The sequence below is a fragment of the Ceratocystis lukuohia genome, assembly GCF_044167205.1.
Source record: "Ceratocystis lukuohia strain C4212 chromosome Unknown Supercontig1_pilon, whole genome shotgun sequence".
Classification (NCBI taxonomy): Eukaryota; Fungi; Ascomycota; class Sordariomycetes; order Microascales; family Ceratocystidaceae; genus Ceratocystis; species Ceratocystis lukuohia.
This window is the reverse complement of record NW_027263520.1, coordinates 1940979-1956215: the sequence shown is the minus strand read 5'-3', so window position 1 is coordinate 1956215 and position 15237 is coordinate 1940979. Positions and strand designations below refer to the sequence as shown.

The 15237-nt window shown below is 48.2% G+C and overlaps 3 protein-coding genes across 3 annotated transcripts; 1 reads left to right on the top strand and 2 right to left on the bottom strand.

Annotated features, from left to right (window-relative positions):
- Window positions 1-6025: 6025 nt before the first annotated feature.
- Window positions 6026-7240, bottom strand: HOO65_010494 (uncharacterized protein; the record flags this gene model as incomplete). Its single annotated transcript, XM_070999731.1, has 1 exon — window positions 6026-7240. One exon carries the CDS (start codon window positions 7238-7240, stop codon window positions 6026-6028), a length of 1215 nt encoding a protein of 404 aa, XP_070862316.1.
- A 644-nt stretch (window positions 7241-7884) lies between these two features.
- Window positions 7885-8553, top strand: HOO65_010493 (uncharacterized protein; the record flags this gene model as incomplete). The annotated part of the gene is made up of 1 exon (XM_070999730.1): window positions 7885-8553. The coding sequence occupies one exon, from the start codon at window positions 7885-7887 to the stop codon at window positions 8551-8553; it is 669 nt and encodes a 222-aa protein (XP_070862315.1).
- A 4979-nt stretch (window positions 8554-13532) lies between these two features.
- Window positions 13533-14885, bottom strand: HOO65_010492 (uncharacterized protein; the record flags this gene model as incomplete). Its single annotated transcript, XM_070999729.1, has 1 exon — window positions 13533-14885. One exon carries the CDS (start codon window positions 14883-14885, stop codon window positions 13533-13535), a length of 1353 nt encoding a protein of 450 aa, XP_070862314.1.
- Between the last annotated feature and the right edge of the window lie 352 nt (window positions 14886-15237).

Sequence of the window (15237 nt, the reverse complement as noted above, 5' to 3'; positions counted from 1 at the left end):
TCAGTATGACAAGAAGAGAGAAGGGGGGGGGACGCAGAAAATGAGGTGTATCAAAGAGAATGGAGATGAGGCCCGAGAACGGGGGACGGCGTGGGTATTACAACGGGAGCAAGAATACTTTTTTAAGTCCTATGCTTAAGCAATTTCAGGCCAAGCTTCGTTGGTAATGTATTGCTGATAACGTCAAAGATCTCGAGCAAGACGTCGAGGCGGCACAGAGGCGTGGGGAGGGTGCAAATTAAGTAGAAAATAAATACAACTGGAAACAAGGACGAAAGAAGAAAAGGGAATGTACAACAACTCCCAACAGCTATTAATAATGAAAGGACAAGCAATGGTGAGAACAAGCTTGAGTTGGCGTGTAGAGAAGAAATGAAAGATGGACAAGCGCAGAACTAATCCAGGAACTAGATGGGGAACTAACAGCCGATATAAGAATAAGAACAAGAACTGGAGCTGGCAAGAGCCACATACAAACAGAGCAATAGCCCTGAGTAAACAAGCAAAAAAGGCAAGAGGGCTCTATTGCTTGCTGCTACCTTACGTTGATGTTCCTGAAACGGAATACCTACTTACACAACTCCGCTTCAGCCCCCACATAAATGAGAGAAGAGAAAAAAAAAAAGACAAGCGAAGCAAGCAAAAGAGCCCCGAATTTATCGGTAGATTAAATTCGGATTAATAATGTAGTTAGTGTGTTTTCTCTTTCTCCCTTCCTTCCTTTTTCGACTTTTTTTTTTCCAGTAGCTCTTTCTGTTTCTGCGGCCCCTGTTTGTTCTCCTGTTTGCTCATGATGAGTCGAGCTAGTATACTTTTCCGTGACTCAGATTTCCACTTTAGCAACACGCTTACTGCAAGTATAGCGCAGGTATCGCTCTTGGTCACGTGAGTGCGTGCAGGTTCTTCACCCGATGGCTCATCATGCCTCACTGCAGCAAAGGGCTGACCGGTGAGATGTGCCAAGGCTTGCTGCCTTCATTTATTACCAAGCCAGTAAGCAGGCAGTGAGAACAGTGAGAGCAGTGAGAGCAGTGAGAACAGTGAGAACAGTGGGAACAGCGATGGCAATGACGCGGTGGGTACCAGCTAACAGTGACCAAGCTGCAGATTCAGTTGCATATGGATGCAACCAGCGCAATAAAGACCCAGAGCCTCTCGAGGTCTCTTCTCGAGGTCTCTAGCCTCCTCAGCCCTGTGCTCCAGGGCACTCAACAAACGCGATGGCCGAAAAGGCGGACCAGCGAACAAGCCTAGATCATTGTGTCCTTCGTTTCAGCTAGTAAGCTATTGCGGCGCTTTTTTCATGTACACGTACAGGCGCGGTCAGACGTCGCATCTAGTTTGTTATTACCAACCAACCAGGAGAAAGTAAACAGCAACTAGGGACATTAGAAATACAGCACATACACAGCCAACTGGCCCCCATAAATCCCTCTGCCCCTTACCGCCGCTTAATATTAAGTCCGCTGCCCTAGCCCTGTTCGTCTTGCTTGGCGCCTGCGTTGCGTCTAGCTAGAGACGGATTTCGCCATTCCTTGCTATCAACATCTAGCACCAGGCTTTCTAGCTCTGACTTTAGCTTCAGCCCAAGTCTCGCCATTGATCTCAGAAACCTTGTATGTCGCCGAGCCTTTCACTGTAGAGAGACTCCGCCCCCTCCCAAGAGAGAAAAGCCGCAGGAATGTACAGCAAAGAATAATACGAACTACCGCTCTTTTATCCTGTCCCCCACACTTCACATCCCCTCCTTTCATCATTCGAGCTAGGCATACATTGTGACACAGGCCGATTTCACTGCCGTCCCATTGTTCTTGCTGGAACTTGGACACACACATTCAACACAGCCAGCCAACTGAGAGCACATTGCACTGCTGCCCTAGGAGCACAGAACTACTAGAAGCAAAACAAAAAGGCAAAAAAAAAGGAAAGTAAAAGCCTCCCCGATTAAAAAATACCTACCTTCTTCTGCCTTTCAGTGTCTCTTAATCTTTCACTACTGGTCTATTTGTCAAACAGCCTTCTAGATCGGTCAGATGTTATCCCGAGTTGGGACTGTCTTTCGGTATAGCATAAGAGAAGAGGAGAGAAGAGAATGCAGAAGAAAAGAAAAGAACAGTAAGCCCAAAGGTAGCAACTGTGACTCTGCAATCCATATCTTATTGACTTTCATCCTGCATATCTACCAACAGATTCATTCCCAAGCCATGGGAAAACCAAAGCTTAAGTCCAGCACAGTAAGAAACAGACTTGGTAAGAAAAAAGATGGCCCGCAACATGCATTAACATCTTCTTATAGCCGAAAAGTAGCAAGCAAGAGGCAACTAGCACAAGGCGGCGGCATCCGGCCAACTAGCCAGGAGGCTTCTTTTCTCGGGGTGTCTCTTTGTCGTACTTATAGGCTGCCCTAGTTCTGACTACTAGCCAAATAGACGCAGGCATATGCAGATGATCAAGCTTGCGTATCAACAAAATGCGAAGGCGTGTTCTATTCCCCTCCCATTGCCCCTCTCATTATGCTCTGCCGCATGGCAAATGGCAAATGGCAAATGGCAAATGGCAAATGGCAAATGGCAAATGGCAAATGGCAAATCTTCGTCTACGTCACTCAACTTGCCATCCCATCAGAGAAAAGCAAAACGAAGCCCGCATTCAGTGCACTGAACAATCCTTCAATAGGACTTTGCTCGTCTTGGCTTATGAAAGTGAGTGCGGATATAAGTGGGTGTGAGGTGAGAGTGAATGAATGCGGGCGGGTAGGTATGAGATGAAATGAAACGGAATTGATATGAGAGGGTGCGGTAGACAGGTGAACAGCTTACCCATGGGACTGAGCAACGAGGGGTGTGAGCTTCGATGTTTGTTTACATGTTTGGCCAGCCTGTATCATAGCTGTTTATGAACACAGGCGTATGCAATATGTTCTACATACCAGGAGAAAAGAGACAAGAACAAGGCAGCACATATTATCTGGCTATTTATTTGTAAGCGGGTTTTCCCATTTCCGTCTCCATCTCCGTCTCAAAACCATGGTTCCGCCGCCCCCCACCTCCCGATTATCACCTCTACTCTCCGACTCGGCTATGCTGCCATTCTGTCGTCCACTTCTCTTTGCATCCCTGCTTCTCTTTCTCTCCCTCATCCATTCTCCCTAATCCACCCAGGTCGGAGCCTTCTCATCAAAAGAACCATCCAAGGAAAAAAGAATGAATAATCGGAATCACATCACGGCCCAGATATGGCTGTGCTCTGTGGCATTGGCCTGCGCAAGCTTTGGCCAGGTCTTCCCTTGAACCCTACTCTTCTACACTGATTTATCAGCTTCTTAGCTTTGTTTCCTCTATTTTTGGTTTTCCCTAGCTCCATATTTGACAAGCACACACACACTCTCTCTCTTTCTCTCTCTCTTTGCTTGATCCCCGGCCTTTGCCTCCCTATTTCCGCCGTGCTATGTTCGCTTTTGTATGACGCCACGCAACATATGGCCTCCACCCCCTAATGATGCAGTCACAAACACGAGAGCCAATAACATCTAATCAGACCTGGCACGAAGCCAAGGGGAAAGAGAAGAAGCGGGGGATGGGAGTATAGATCTGATTTCAAAGCCATGCCAGCACCACGAGAAAAGAAGACCCAAGACCCAAAGCCAAGCTCAAATCGTGTTCAATCTAAGTAAGCAAACTGGCTTGGCTTGATTCAGTAGCAGAAGGGAGAAGTCTTGTCTCCCAATTCCGCCCCAGCCTGAAATCCGCCTCGCTATTCCTCAGGGGGCTTCGAGCCTGGCTTTGGCCGTTTATCCCTCCCAACTTTAATCGAGATAAGCCGTTGTGCAATGAGTGAGGGCTACTTGTGCTTGAGCAAGGTGAGAAAGGAGAGTAAAGGAGTCTGACAAGCCCTGCCCTATCCCTTGCAAGGTTTCAAGGAAACGAGAGCCGATCTTTAGCCTCAACCGGTAACGTGCGCGGCCGTCCGTCCGTTGCTCCTGTTTCCTTCTTTTTTCTTTTCCTTTTTTTCTTCCTTTCTTGCAGCCGCTATCCTCGCCCTAGCATAGGCATAGGCAACTTGTATTATTAGTCCAAGTCGTGTTCGTTTAGTATTGTTCGCAGCACGCACCTTGGAAGGATACATGTGCGCAGAATCATGTCTGATTTTCCTGTCTATGTGTTTCTGCTTTGATTTTCCCTGTTTCCAAGCCTGCTTTCAGTCACAGACTCGAATATCGAAGGAAAAATCCCCCTAACTCTTCGCTGTCGCGATATTCTTGCAATGACCACGCTTCACCAGCTATCTGAGACGCTTGCATGTGGCAAACGTTAGGCTACTTTTCTGCTTGTCCTCTTTCCTCGTCTCAGATGCTCTTCCTTATCCTTTTTCTCCTTCTCCTTCGTCTTCGTCTTCCTCGTCTTCCTCGTCTTCGTCTTCGTCTTGTCGTTACCGACTTTTGCTGTTCTTTTGGGGGCTTGATTTCTAATCATCATGTCTACGTATTTATAAGCTCATTTCCTCCGTCTCTATTAAGCCATATTTTACCTCTTTTTCTGAGACAAAATAAAAAACGGAATGAGACAAGGCTCTTCAAGTCTCGGTCCTATTCTTCTACCGTTGCTCCTATCAACCCGTCTGTCTCTCTATTCCGTCTCCAGACCCCTCTGTATTTAACGCCACTAGCCAGCCACTAAACCTGAAGGTCATAGCTATCCGTAGTCAACCTTGCTCTGGCAGTCCTGTCTTGTAGTACTCTGTAACTTTCCGGCACTCAACCTGCTGTGCGTCCCGTCTTGTGTCATCACCACAACCAATAAGCCAGCCTCATCTCTCCCCAAGGCACAGCTGTGATACGCAGGTCTAACGCGGCAATGTTTTACACTTGTTGAGTAGAGTCCCAGATAAATATTGCCAGGAAAACGAGCAGAGCAAGCTAAGGTCCTACAACATGTACGTGTTCTTCTTGTCTTTGCTGACTAATAAGTTATATTTGTCTTTAACCCTACCGTTGTATTGGGCTAACCCTTCTGTTACCTTCTCGTCGCTATCGCTGAGGTCCAAATAAGCTTGACAGCTTCAACAGCCGGTTTAGAGTCTTCAGATCTAAACCACATCTACCAGGGCTTGCCTTGCGTCTTGCTGCTGACAGCCCCATTGCCATTGCTATGGTATGATGATCCTCCTCGTTCTGGGCCGAGCCTGCAACAAGCTGCCTTGTTCCTAGCCTCTTATCCGCTGCCATTGCCATTTCCCGGACGTCTCGCTCAAACTTTATTGGCCACACCGCTAGCCACTTGCTTGCAACCGGGCAGGATCCCCACGGCAGTTCAAGAGTACAGCCTTTACGAAGCGCTTGTCATCCTTTGTTTTCCTAATTTAACCTATTTTGTGTATCTCACAGCAGTCAAGTCGCTGCTCGGGGTCCTTTTATAGCCCGATGTCCCATTTGCCGACAGCACATGGCATCTGACGAACCCTGAACACTCAGTGACAACATATGAATGGGGACACCAAGGGTAAAATATCATGTAGTTTGTCTGCAAATGCTTGACATTTGGGATGTGGTCATTTTATTTTCACCAGCACTGATATGCTATGTATCTAAGCTTTGGTGATCAGTGTTACACATAACAAGCTACGACCTTGGAATTCTCCAAAATGGGTTAAGACTAGCGAAGAGGAGCTAATAGAAGTGGCGGACCAAGTAGTCGGGCTGCTCAAACCTCCGAGGCCAGTAGTTATACCTGCGATCTCGTCATGTTATGGTTTATCTGGGAATTGGCCTCAAAACGAGCAGAGTCAGAAGCGACGGGGTCTTCGGCAATACCGGAACTGCATCCGAAGGCAAATAGCGCATAAGGGCCAACAAGGCCGCATTTAGACCAGGGGGGGGGGCCAAGGAGCCCGAAGATCCCGAGCCTGGCCATAGCTTAAAAAGTCGAAATGCCGACCGACCTTCATGATGAACAGAGATTTGATCGAGGCAAGCTCTGCAGATCCAGCCCACTAGCTACCCATGTACTGTAGGCACACGGCTACCCCCTCAGTTCGTTCCTGCCTTCTTCGAAAACAAGTAAACCTCAATCTGCTCGGCAGCCGCGCCGATATTGGCCACGGGAAACTCCGCCTTCTCGCGGACCTCCCAACCTGCCATCTCCATCTGGTCCCAAAAGACGGTCTCGGAATCATGTCTAAACTTGGTTGACAGCAGGATATGGGGGCCCTTTCCAGATTTTTGCATTGCAATATAATGCAGCTTGTCTAAGCTGGCAACCAACACCGGGATCACATCCGCGTTGTATGTGCAGTCACTAATGATCACCAAGTCCCAGTTCTGATTGCTACTGACCAAAGGGCCAAAGACACCCTCTTTGCAGTCAAACCAATCTAGGTTCTCGTAGGCAACGGTTGGCGCCACAAGACCACTCATAGCTGTGTTGAACAGCTCGATGTTTTGTTGCGCAACTTCCTCAGCATCTGGCAAGTCAGTGAGAACAATACGATGCCTACTTGTTTCTGGAGAAGATCTAGCCTCGGTGGTAGCCTCGGCGTGTTCGACGTCGGCCTCAGCTGGCGTAGGAGTGACGTGTCGCTGCGCAAGCGCGGTAGCCATTGAAATGCCTAGTGTGCCCACGCCACAGCCCAACTCCAACACACTGAGGGCGTCGGCCCGCACTAGCTCCTGAGTCAGGGGTAAAAACTTTGATGGTCGCGCATTGTGTGGTGCCAGCTCAAACAGCAGTGCAGCTGTTACCATGCCGCTGTCCCAAACACGGCGAGCAATAGAGTCCTGGATTTCCTCGCTGATAGCCAAGAACACGCGCTTATTCTGCACGTCGCCTAGAAGCACCTGGCGGTTAGTGAAGAGCTTGGGCTCAACACCCGGAAGAGCTGGCGTGGCGACGACGGGCACGATCATGGGCGTTTTTTGCGTTAGCAATTGCTGCATGTGCATTAGACCTAGATTTGGCTCAGCTGGCGAAACGAAAATCTTAGTCACATAGGAGCCTCTTGCGAGCACCTTGAGTGGCACGTCGAGTTTGCACACACGCATGCCAGCCGTCCACTTGAGAAGAGGCAATGACGGCTTTTGCAGCTGGTCGTTGACCCAGTATGTCAAGGTCAGCGGGATTGGTGCCTCGGGACACAGGTAAGCATCGCCCAGATCAGTCGCGATGGTCAGGGCCAGGCGAAGCACTGTCTTGCCCCGGTCCCGAATGGTGACGGTTGGAGGGCGAACAAAGCGGATATAATGCATTTTGGAATAAAGAGCTCAAGACAGAGCAAAAAAAAGCTTATAGCCGTAGATTTCCCTGGGGGGGGGGGGGGGGGGGGATGCTTAACTCTTCGTGCTCGCTCCTCTATCTCGTTGATAGAAGCGGCAAGTTGAGTAGTGGCTGAAAATTCTTATTTCGATATGGCTTAGTAATCAACTAAGGTCTCAGAGGGGAATGTACAAGATACGTGATAGCATGAATATTTCCCTCCTACAAAAACTAGCAAATCAAGAAACCAAGGCCAAAATTACACAGAGGAGTGAGATCTCACATGCATTCTACTCGCCGAGTATTTTCTTACATTCAACGCAATGTTCTTCGTGATGGGCCGGTGGTGTCCTTTGGCAGGCTATCGGAGGTCGCCGGATAGCGCTTCTTTTCGCGTCCTATCCCACTAAAGACTTCCGAGGGGCACTAAAGGCTTGAATCTGCGGGGCTATTCTAGCGCATGTTTTTGTTTCTTTATAAACATGGAGCTGCTCTCGTTTATCTTCGTTCGTGTATCATGCTCTTAAAAAACTAAGTGCTTTATATACATAGTGTTTGCCTGCTCCAATATAGCCACTCCGCAAAAACAAAGAAACAAAAAGGCGAAGCTTTTCAAAGGTTGCTCCACGACTTTGCAATGTCCTCTATTGCCTCATCCAGTCCCACTGCAAAGCAGCTTCTCACTTCTCTCCTCTCTGCCATCGAAGACCAGATCATCCCACTGACACGAGAGGGTGTCAAGTCTGGCAGCAAGCTCTTCGGAGCATCGATTCTATCCAAAGACCTAGAACCGCTTGTCAGCGCCACAAACAACGAGCGAGTTTCACCGCTGTTCCACGGCGAGATCCATTGTATCCACCAATTCTTTACGCAGACCTATCCGGAGCCAGCGGCGCGACCAGACCCGGCGGAATGCTTTTTCCTGGCGACGCATGAGCCGTGCTCGCTGTGCTTGAGCGGAATCACATGGTCTGGCTTTCGCCGCTTCTTCTTCCTGTTCACATACGAGGATAGCCGGGATCTATTCTCTATCCCATATGATATTGACATTCTCGAGAGCGTGTTCAGGGTCAGAGCGCCATCAGATACCGACGAGTCGCTGGCAGCGAGACCACTGTACAACAAGACAAACAAGTTTTTCAAAGCTGAGGCTTTGGCAGACCTGGTGGAGCAGCTGGACGACGAGCAGGACAAGACATTCTTTGCTGCGGAAATCCAAAGAGTTAAAGCGTACTACAACGACTTGAGCAATACTTATCAGGCAGGGAAGACGTCTGGTGCCGAGACCTCAAGTCATTTCAAATAGGCTAACTGGTCCTATCTGGCTCATGTATTCGCCGGAAAGAGACTGTCGCACAAGAAATTGTACGCAAATATATGTATGTAGATGAATGCATGAGTATCTAGAGTCATGCTACAACCACGCCCTAGCCGGTTTTCTGGCTTTGATACTCACAGTGGCCCTTATTGGCGGATGCTTTAGTGGTGGGCTAAGATATAAAGTGTGATAGTCAAAGGGCGGGCTTTGATGTGATTAATGCCAAGATACCATTTTTGCGGGCGTCTAAGAATCAGCAGGCTTACGGATACCTTGCATGCCGCGAACTAAAGGCCACTGTGGACGGTCTCATGACCATGCTAGAGTACACAATAGCGGATATGCAGGGAAAAAAAAAAGCGCACCAACAGTGACGATACACACGGGACTCAACGAGCAGGCGAGCAAACATGTCCTTCATCCTGACAGGGCGTTGGCAAAACCGGCACCACACCACATGCAAGGGTGTTAACGTCACGCACTCATTCTAGTTTGGCGTCCCCATAGCTCGAATTTCTCCTATCATGTCTCAGCATTTAAGCGCCCAACTGAATGCTAGACTCCAGTGTAACCCTTTTCAGCGCTGACACACTCACCCCGCACCAAACATCGGTCCTTATGTTGTTGGTAAGCCCCATGCAGCGTCTTTTGTAATATTTACAGATAACCCCTCTCCAACCCCGCGCCATTCTCAGTCCCTACGCCAATTCTAGACAAGCTAGGCGCAGAGATCTAGAACATGTGCCATACAGTGCCCAGCAAATACTTGATGCTGTTTTCTATCTTTATCGCAGATCATAAACAAGAAGGAGGCATATCTCGCTAGCTAGTCAGTACGCAGCATGCAAAGCTTATTGTCCAGAGATTGTCTAGCTCTGTCCGCTTGCCTGTCTGGACGTTTCATAAATAGAATTTTGAGGAATAAAAAGCCCAAGTTACTTACTATGAAACAGAGAAACCACTTTGCCCATCTTTTCTTCAAGAGGAAGGCGAGCCACATGCAAAGTGGATCGCGGCTTCCCTTTTTTTGAGCCAAAATCCAGTCCTGCCGTTCAGTCCAATTTTAGATACTTGCCATTTGCCTGAGGGTTTGACCAATAAGAGAGATTTATCGTCCTAGAAGCGGGGAGAGGAGGAGAGGTACAACCAGGTTAACTCTGTGCAACACTACTCAGCCAACGTATGTAACTCAAGCCCAGATGCACAGCATGTTTTCCATGCAATCCGCAGACAGACTGCCTTCGCTCCCAGCCAACCTTGGATTGATCCCAGCTCCTGTGGTGTTGCACAGCACAGCACTCATCTGACGATTAGCAGTTATAGGCCACCCGCTGCACAGCGCCTTAAAAGATGAGGAGAGGGAATCAGGCCTTGGTGCTCATTACGCTCAACACGGACAGGACAGCTAGCTGATCCAGGGCTGTGGAATCGCGGATTCAAGATCTTCTTCTCGGCCTATAAGAGGATAATTAGTATGTAAAGAGCTATGGGTTTCTTTCTGCATTTGATGCTCTGAAATACAATACAATACAATTCACCACTCTTATTCCCAGTATCCTGCAAAGTCGGCTAGTACTCACCCCCCCCCCCCCCCCCTCCGTAAGATATGAGACGAGATTCAACAACTGAAACAAGGCTCTAGTGCGCGAATTCCAAGGTAGAGAGGTCATAAAAGAACCCAACACTGGGCGCATATATGCAATGTACGTGGCGGAAGCTTTTCTGTCTAGTATCTCCCCCCCCCCCCCAATATCGAACTGCTTTTTAGTTTCTGCTGAATCAAGTCTCATTAAAATGAACTGCCAATCACAGCAAGGCCTAGTCACAGAGTAGAGGCAACCAGAGCATCAGAACACATCACCATCTCATTGTCATGCCCTCCCTCCTCTAGCCCCAGCCCATGTTCTGGTCTAAAAGTCGACTGTTTAATGTTTGCTATTATTGACTATTTAGCCCCTCCCCTATAACAATAGAAAGTTTGTTGGGATTGAAACCTACTGATAATGTCAGTTGTTGTTCTCACCCCTCCCCCCTTTTCCTTGATTATTTGCAACATACTGTGTGCATTACACTCACAATAATCCTTGTCCGTCTAGCCTGCACACCCTGCCCATGTCTGTGACCTGAGAACATCCTGCCACTTTTGCCTTCGCGTCTATCCCTTTTTCCAATCTTGCTTGCTTATTACAGTTGGTGGTGCTTTGATGTCTTCCCCTTTCTTCTTACTGGGCCTAAACCGGGGAGGCGATACCAGACCGGGACCGTTCGATTTTCTCATTCTCCTTCCCCTGCCTCTTGCATCTAATCAACGATTGTTCCTTCTTCTTTTCCTTTCTTCTGGCTTCTTGCCATTTTCTCTTCGTCTTCTTTTCACCGCTTTCCATTCCTTTTTTTTTTTTCTTTGCTTCTTCTTTTTTTACTGTCTTTCATGTATCCCAGTCTGATACAGCACAGCACCCCTGTTCCCCGAGCTTCCCTCACTTGCCTATCAAGACCGTTCGTATAAAAGAAACCACCACCAAGCCAAGCTTCGGCTATGGCTATGGCTATAGGTTGTGTGAAACAACACCTGGTTATGTCACCTGCCTTCTGCCTTGTTATTTTTAATGTACCATGCACTACACAGCGTAATCGATAAGCCCTGCGCACAACGCACAAACTTGCAATTTTGAAAATAAAAAGGTTGGTGGTACAGTCTGACCATGTTCGTCCCAATCTTGCAGAAAAGGCCGGCTCAGGCGGGATCCGTGCTAATACAATTTCGTATTCGTACTGCGTCAAAAGCAAATGTGAGTATGCGATGAGACTTGGATCTCACATGGTGTTGTCGTAAGCAAGCTATACAATACACACTGTCAATGATCACGAAGAAAAGGGAAAAGAAGAAAAGGAGTAGTCTGGCCTCTTATTTGCTGCTGGCTTGAGACTGGCGGCGCGAGCAAGGCCCTAGCTTTGCCTCGTGCGCCTGTACTTCAGCATCTTCTAGAAAGAAAAGTCGCCGCCCGCAATGGGAACTTTGCCCCAAGTTTAGCTTTGAAACCTGTGGCTGCCGCCATGAGCTGGACATTATTTGGGAGGGGGGGGAGAGGGCTCCCTGCTGTTGTCGAATCATAGTCTTTTGGTACATGACAACATGGCCTATGCTTGTCTTGGTAGGGAGGAAGAGCAATAAAGACAAAAGAGAAGGATGTGAAGCGACGGAGATCGAAAGGAGGCCTTCCACCTCCTAAATCTGAGCTTTTTAGGGGGGGGGTGGGGAGGAAGGCATTGTGCTTAGTGGGTCAGCAGCTTGATTACCTTTGTTAAAATTCACTCTAGGCCCCTCTTGCTCAAACAGAAATACCCAGAGCTACAGGGTCGCACGACGCTAGCTAAATTATTACTGTTGTTTCAGTTTTATTGTTGTGCGCGTCACGTGACTCGTGGCGACGTACGCACACAAACTTGTAATACTACGCCAGAACGCACATTCCCATAAGACCTCTTTCTGATTAAAATTTGCCCTACTCAAATTGACAACTTCATGCATATGAGCCAGCTGAGAGTTCGGCCAGTAGCATGGGTATGGGTGCTTGTATCTGTGCATGTAGTTAGCTATCTTAGCGTCTGTGTAGCACAGGGGAGGCGTATGTATGACTTCGTGCTGCAACTTTGGCAGAGTAAATGCGCACGGCTTCTTGGCCATGGTTATTGAGGTTATAGGGGCCCTGCTGATATTTCTTCAGATTAGTGCGCAATTGAATGGGGTCTGTCTACTCTGCGAGACTTCATCTCACATCTACATCACCATTCCCCATGTGCAGCGTACCACCTGTTTTGTCAAGGCATCGTGTAATTGAGTCGCGGAAAAACAATTCTTTTATAAAACGAAATAACCCTATTTGCCCATTTTGATAATCCCACTCTAAAACAAATACGCAAAGCATCAAGTTATCAACTAGCAGAAAACAGGCAATCAATGGGACGGAGGACTACAGCTAAATAGCACCAAGAAATTAAACTCAAAAAGATGAACCAAGAACAAACCCCGCCTCTTTTTTGGCAAACAGAAAACACAACAAATGTAAAAAAGAAAGCAGAGGCAGCAAAAGAAAGAAAAGAAAAAAACAGGAAGCGAGTAAACGAGTAAACACCGTCAGGACAGAAAACAAACTTGAACAAGTCCCCAAGGACTAGAAGGTCGCCCAACACAAGGTATTTTTCAAACACAAAAGCAAGCAATCTTTTAGAGCCATGCGCAGAAAAGAAAAAAAAAATAAAAAAGGGCGGAAAAGAAAAAGGGGGGAAGAGAACGACGTGGAACGATGCATCAAATGTTTGTCAACCGCAGAAACATCAGACCGAAAGCCAGCAACGGTAGTTCGTCTTGCACAAATAGTGGAAGATAATAGAAGATAAAAAAAACTAAAGACCAGTCGACGACTCACACTCTGTGAGACCAATCATGCGCCGGGGAGGTGTAAGAAAAAAGAAAAGCGGCAAACCCGCACTCATCGCAAGATAGTCCAAGGAAAGAGAAAGATGGTAGGGAGAAATGAAAAAGGCTTCCTGGATAAAATCCATGCGCTAGGGTATCTCAAAAAGAAAAAAAATAAAAGGAAACAATAAAAATTCGATGCGGCGGGGAAGTGACTCCAAAATAAAATTCTAACAGAATAAGTCTTGCATACGTATTAGCCCCATCACTTTATCCAATCGATATAGCAAAAGAAACTGCGGATACGTTGCTCATTTTTGGTTTGCGAAGAGAGCCTGTGATGCGATCAGGTACAGGTTGCCCTGTGGGAACAGAATTCTGGAAAAGAGGAAATAAAAAGCAAAAAAAAAAAAAAAAAAAAAGAGTAGGCGGAGCGGAGTTGGGTGGACAATGAATAATCCAAAGGATAATAAACCTTTGAAGAAAAAGAGTAAAGGACCAAAAAGTCTAAGAGATAAAAATAGGACGAAGCATTGAGAGAGTGAATCGGTTACAGTGTAGGGTTGCGAATGATGTCTTCGCAGTTGGCATCCCAGCGGCGAATAAAGGTCTGCAAAGCTTTAATGAAACTCTCGGTTTCTCTAAGCTGCTTGTCCTCACCAAAAAGTGTCTTGACAAACTCGATGCCCGAGTTGCTTCCAAGACCACCCTTGTGGGTCTCAGCAGCACGGAGCATTGGGGCCTCGCATGACTTGAGAAGTCTTCGGAGACGTTCAATCAGACGGTCACCGCTGTCGAGAAAGTCCTCAACAACCTCTTTCGATCTCTTGCTGCGGATGTTCTCGACAATCTGGTCACCAGTTCGAATCTTGCCATACATCTGGATCAGGAACAGCCAAAGCTTTCCGGCATGCTCTGCCTCAGTTTTGGCGGCACCATGGTAGTGGACCGTCCAGTCATATATCCACTTGCCAAGGGAGTTGGCGTCAAACACAGAACCCAGAAGAAGAATGGGGTCTTGAGTAGGGTCCCAGTTCTTAAGAGAGTATCCCTTGGGAATGCCATGCTTTTTGGCATCTGCCTCAGTGGCGGGTCGTGGCTTCGCAGCCGGAGGAGCAGCCGAGCTCGTGGTCTTCTTGTGGTTGGAGCGTGGTGCAGTAGTAGCAGGGCGCTGGGGAGTGGTCATGGAAGGACGTCGCGTCGCAGTGGTGGGACGTGAAGGCATGCCTTGGTGGTGGCGTCCGGAAGGCTTATCATAGACATCATGCATGGAATGGTACGGCCCGGCCTGTGATAAATCTCTATCAGTCGCATGTTCCCTCATAGCATCATCCCCGAACGAGTTGCGGCGTCTTCTGGGGGCCAGGCCACTGCTACCAGGCAAGTGATAGTCAGATCTCCGACCCCGACCCGACGTAGCAGTATACACAAGAGCGCCATCACGATTGAAGAACTCTTCATCGGACTCTCCGCTCGGTGTGCTATCGCGAGTTGGAATGAAGGAATGGCGTCGAGAGTGGTTGGGCTGGAGAGGCGAAGTGGCGAATGAGGGAAAGTTGCGAGAATAGAGACCGTTACTCACATTAGCCGTTGCATATTGTCCTTCGCTGTTGTATCGTGGAGAAGCGGTTGGCGGTCGGGGACTGTTGTATTCGCCATATACCGGTGTGGCGGCAGTACTCGCCGTGCGGAAATGGGCACGCGTAGCAGGCCGCTGCGGGCTTTGGGTTGATGCGGCACGCGGGGGAGGTACGGCATAGTATGGGTTGTAAGGAGTGCCGCGGGGAGATGAGTGGGTTGTGCCGGGAGGAGAGTGGTAGGGGTCGGGACGATAGCCAGTGTGCATGTAGCCCGGGTAAGGCGGCATCTCCGCGTGAGGCGGCGCAGGTCCAAGTCCGGACATTGTAGGGGCGGTGGTAGGAGCGGGCGTTTAATGGATGGTAGAGGTGTAAAAGTTGACGCCCGTTCAACTCTTGGTGATGATGAGGCAGAGTACTTCTGGGCAATGCAGTTCTTGGGGAGAAACGCCTGTTTTTAAATAGTCAAACGACTCAGGTAGCTGGGCAATTGGAGTGGATGGTGGTATAGAAGCAGCAGGACATATCAATGCGAATGTTGCAAGTGATATAAGGGCAGAGATCAAGGAGCCAGGTTGCCGAAGAAAAGGACGTTAGGCTTGGGAATTTTTAGTCTTCAGACGATCAACAGGACAGAGAAAGTAGGAATTCAGGTTTATTATTATTGGAAGTGTAGTG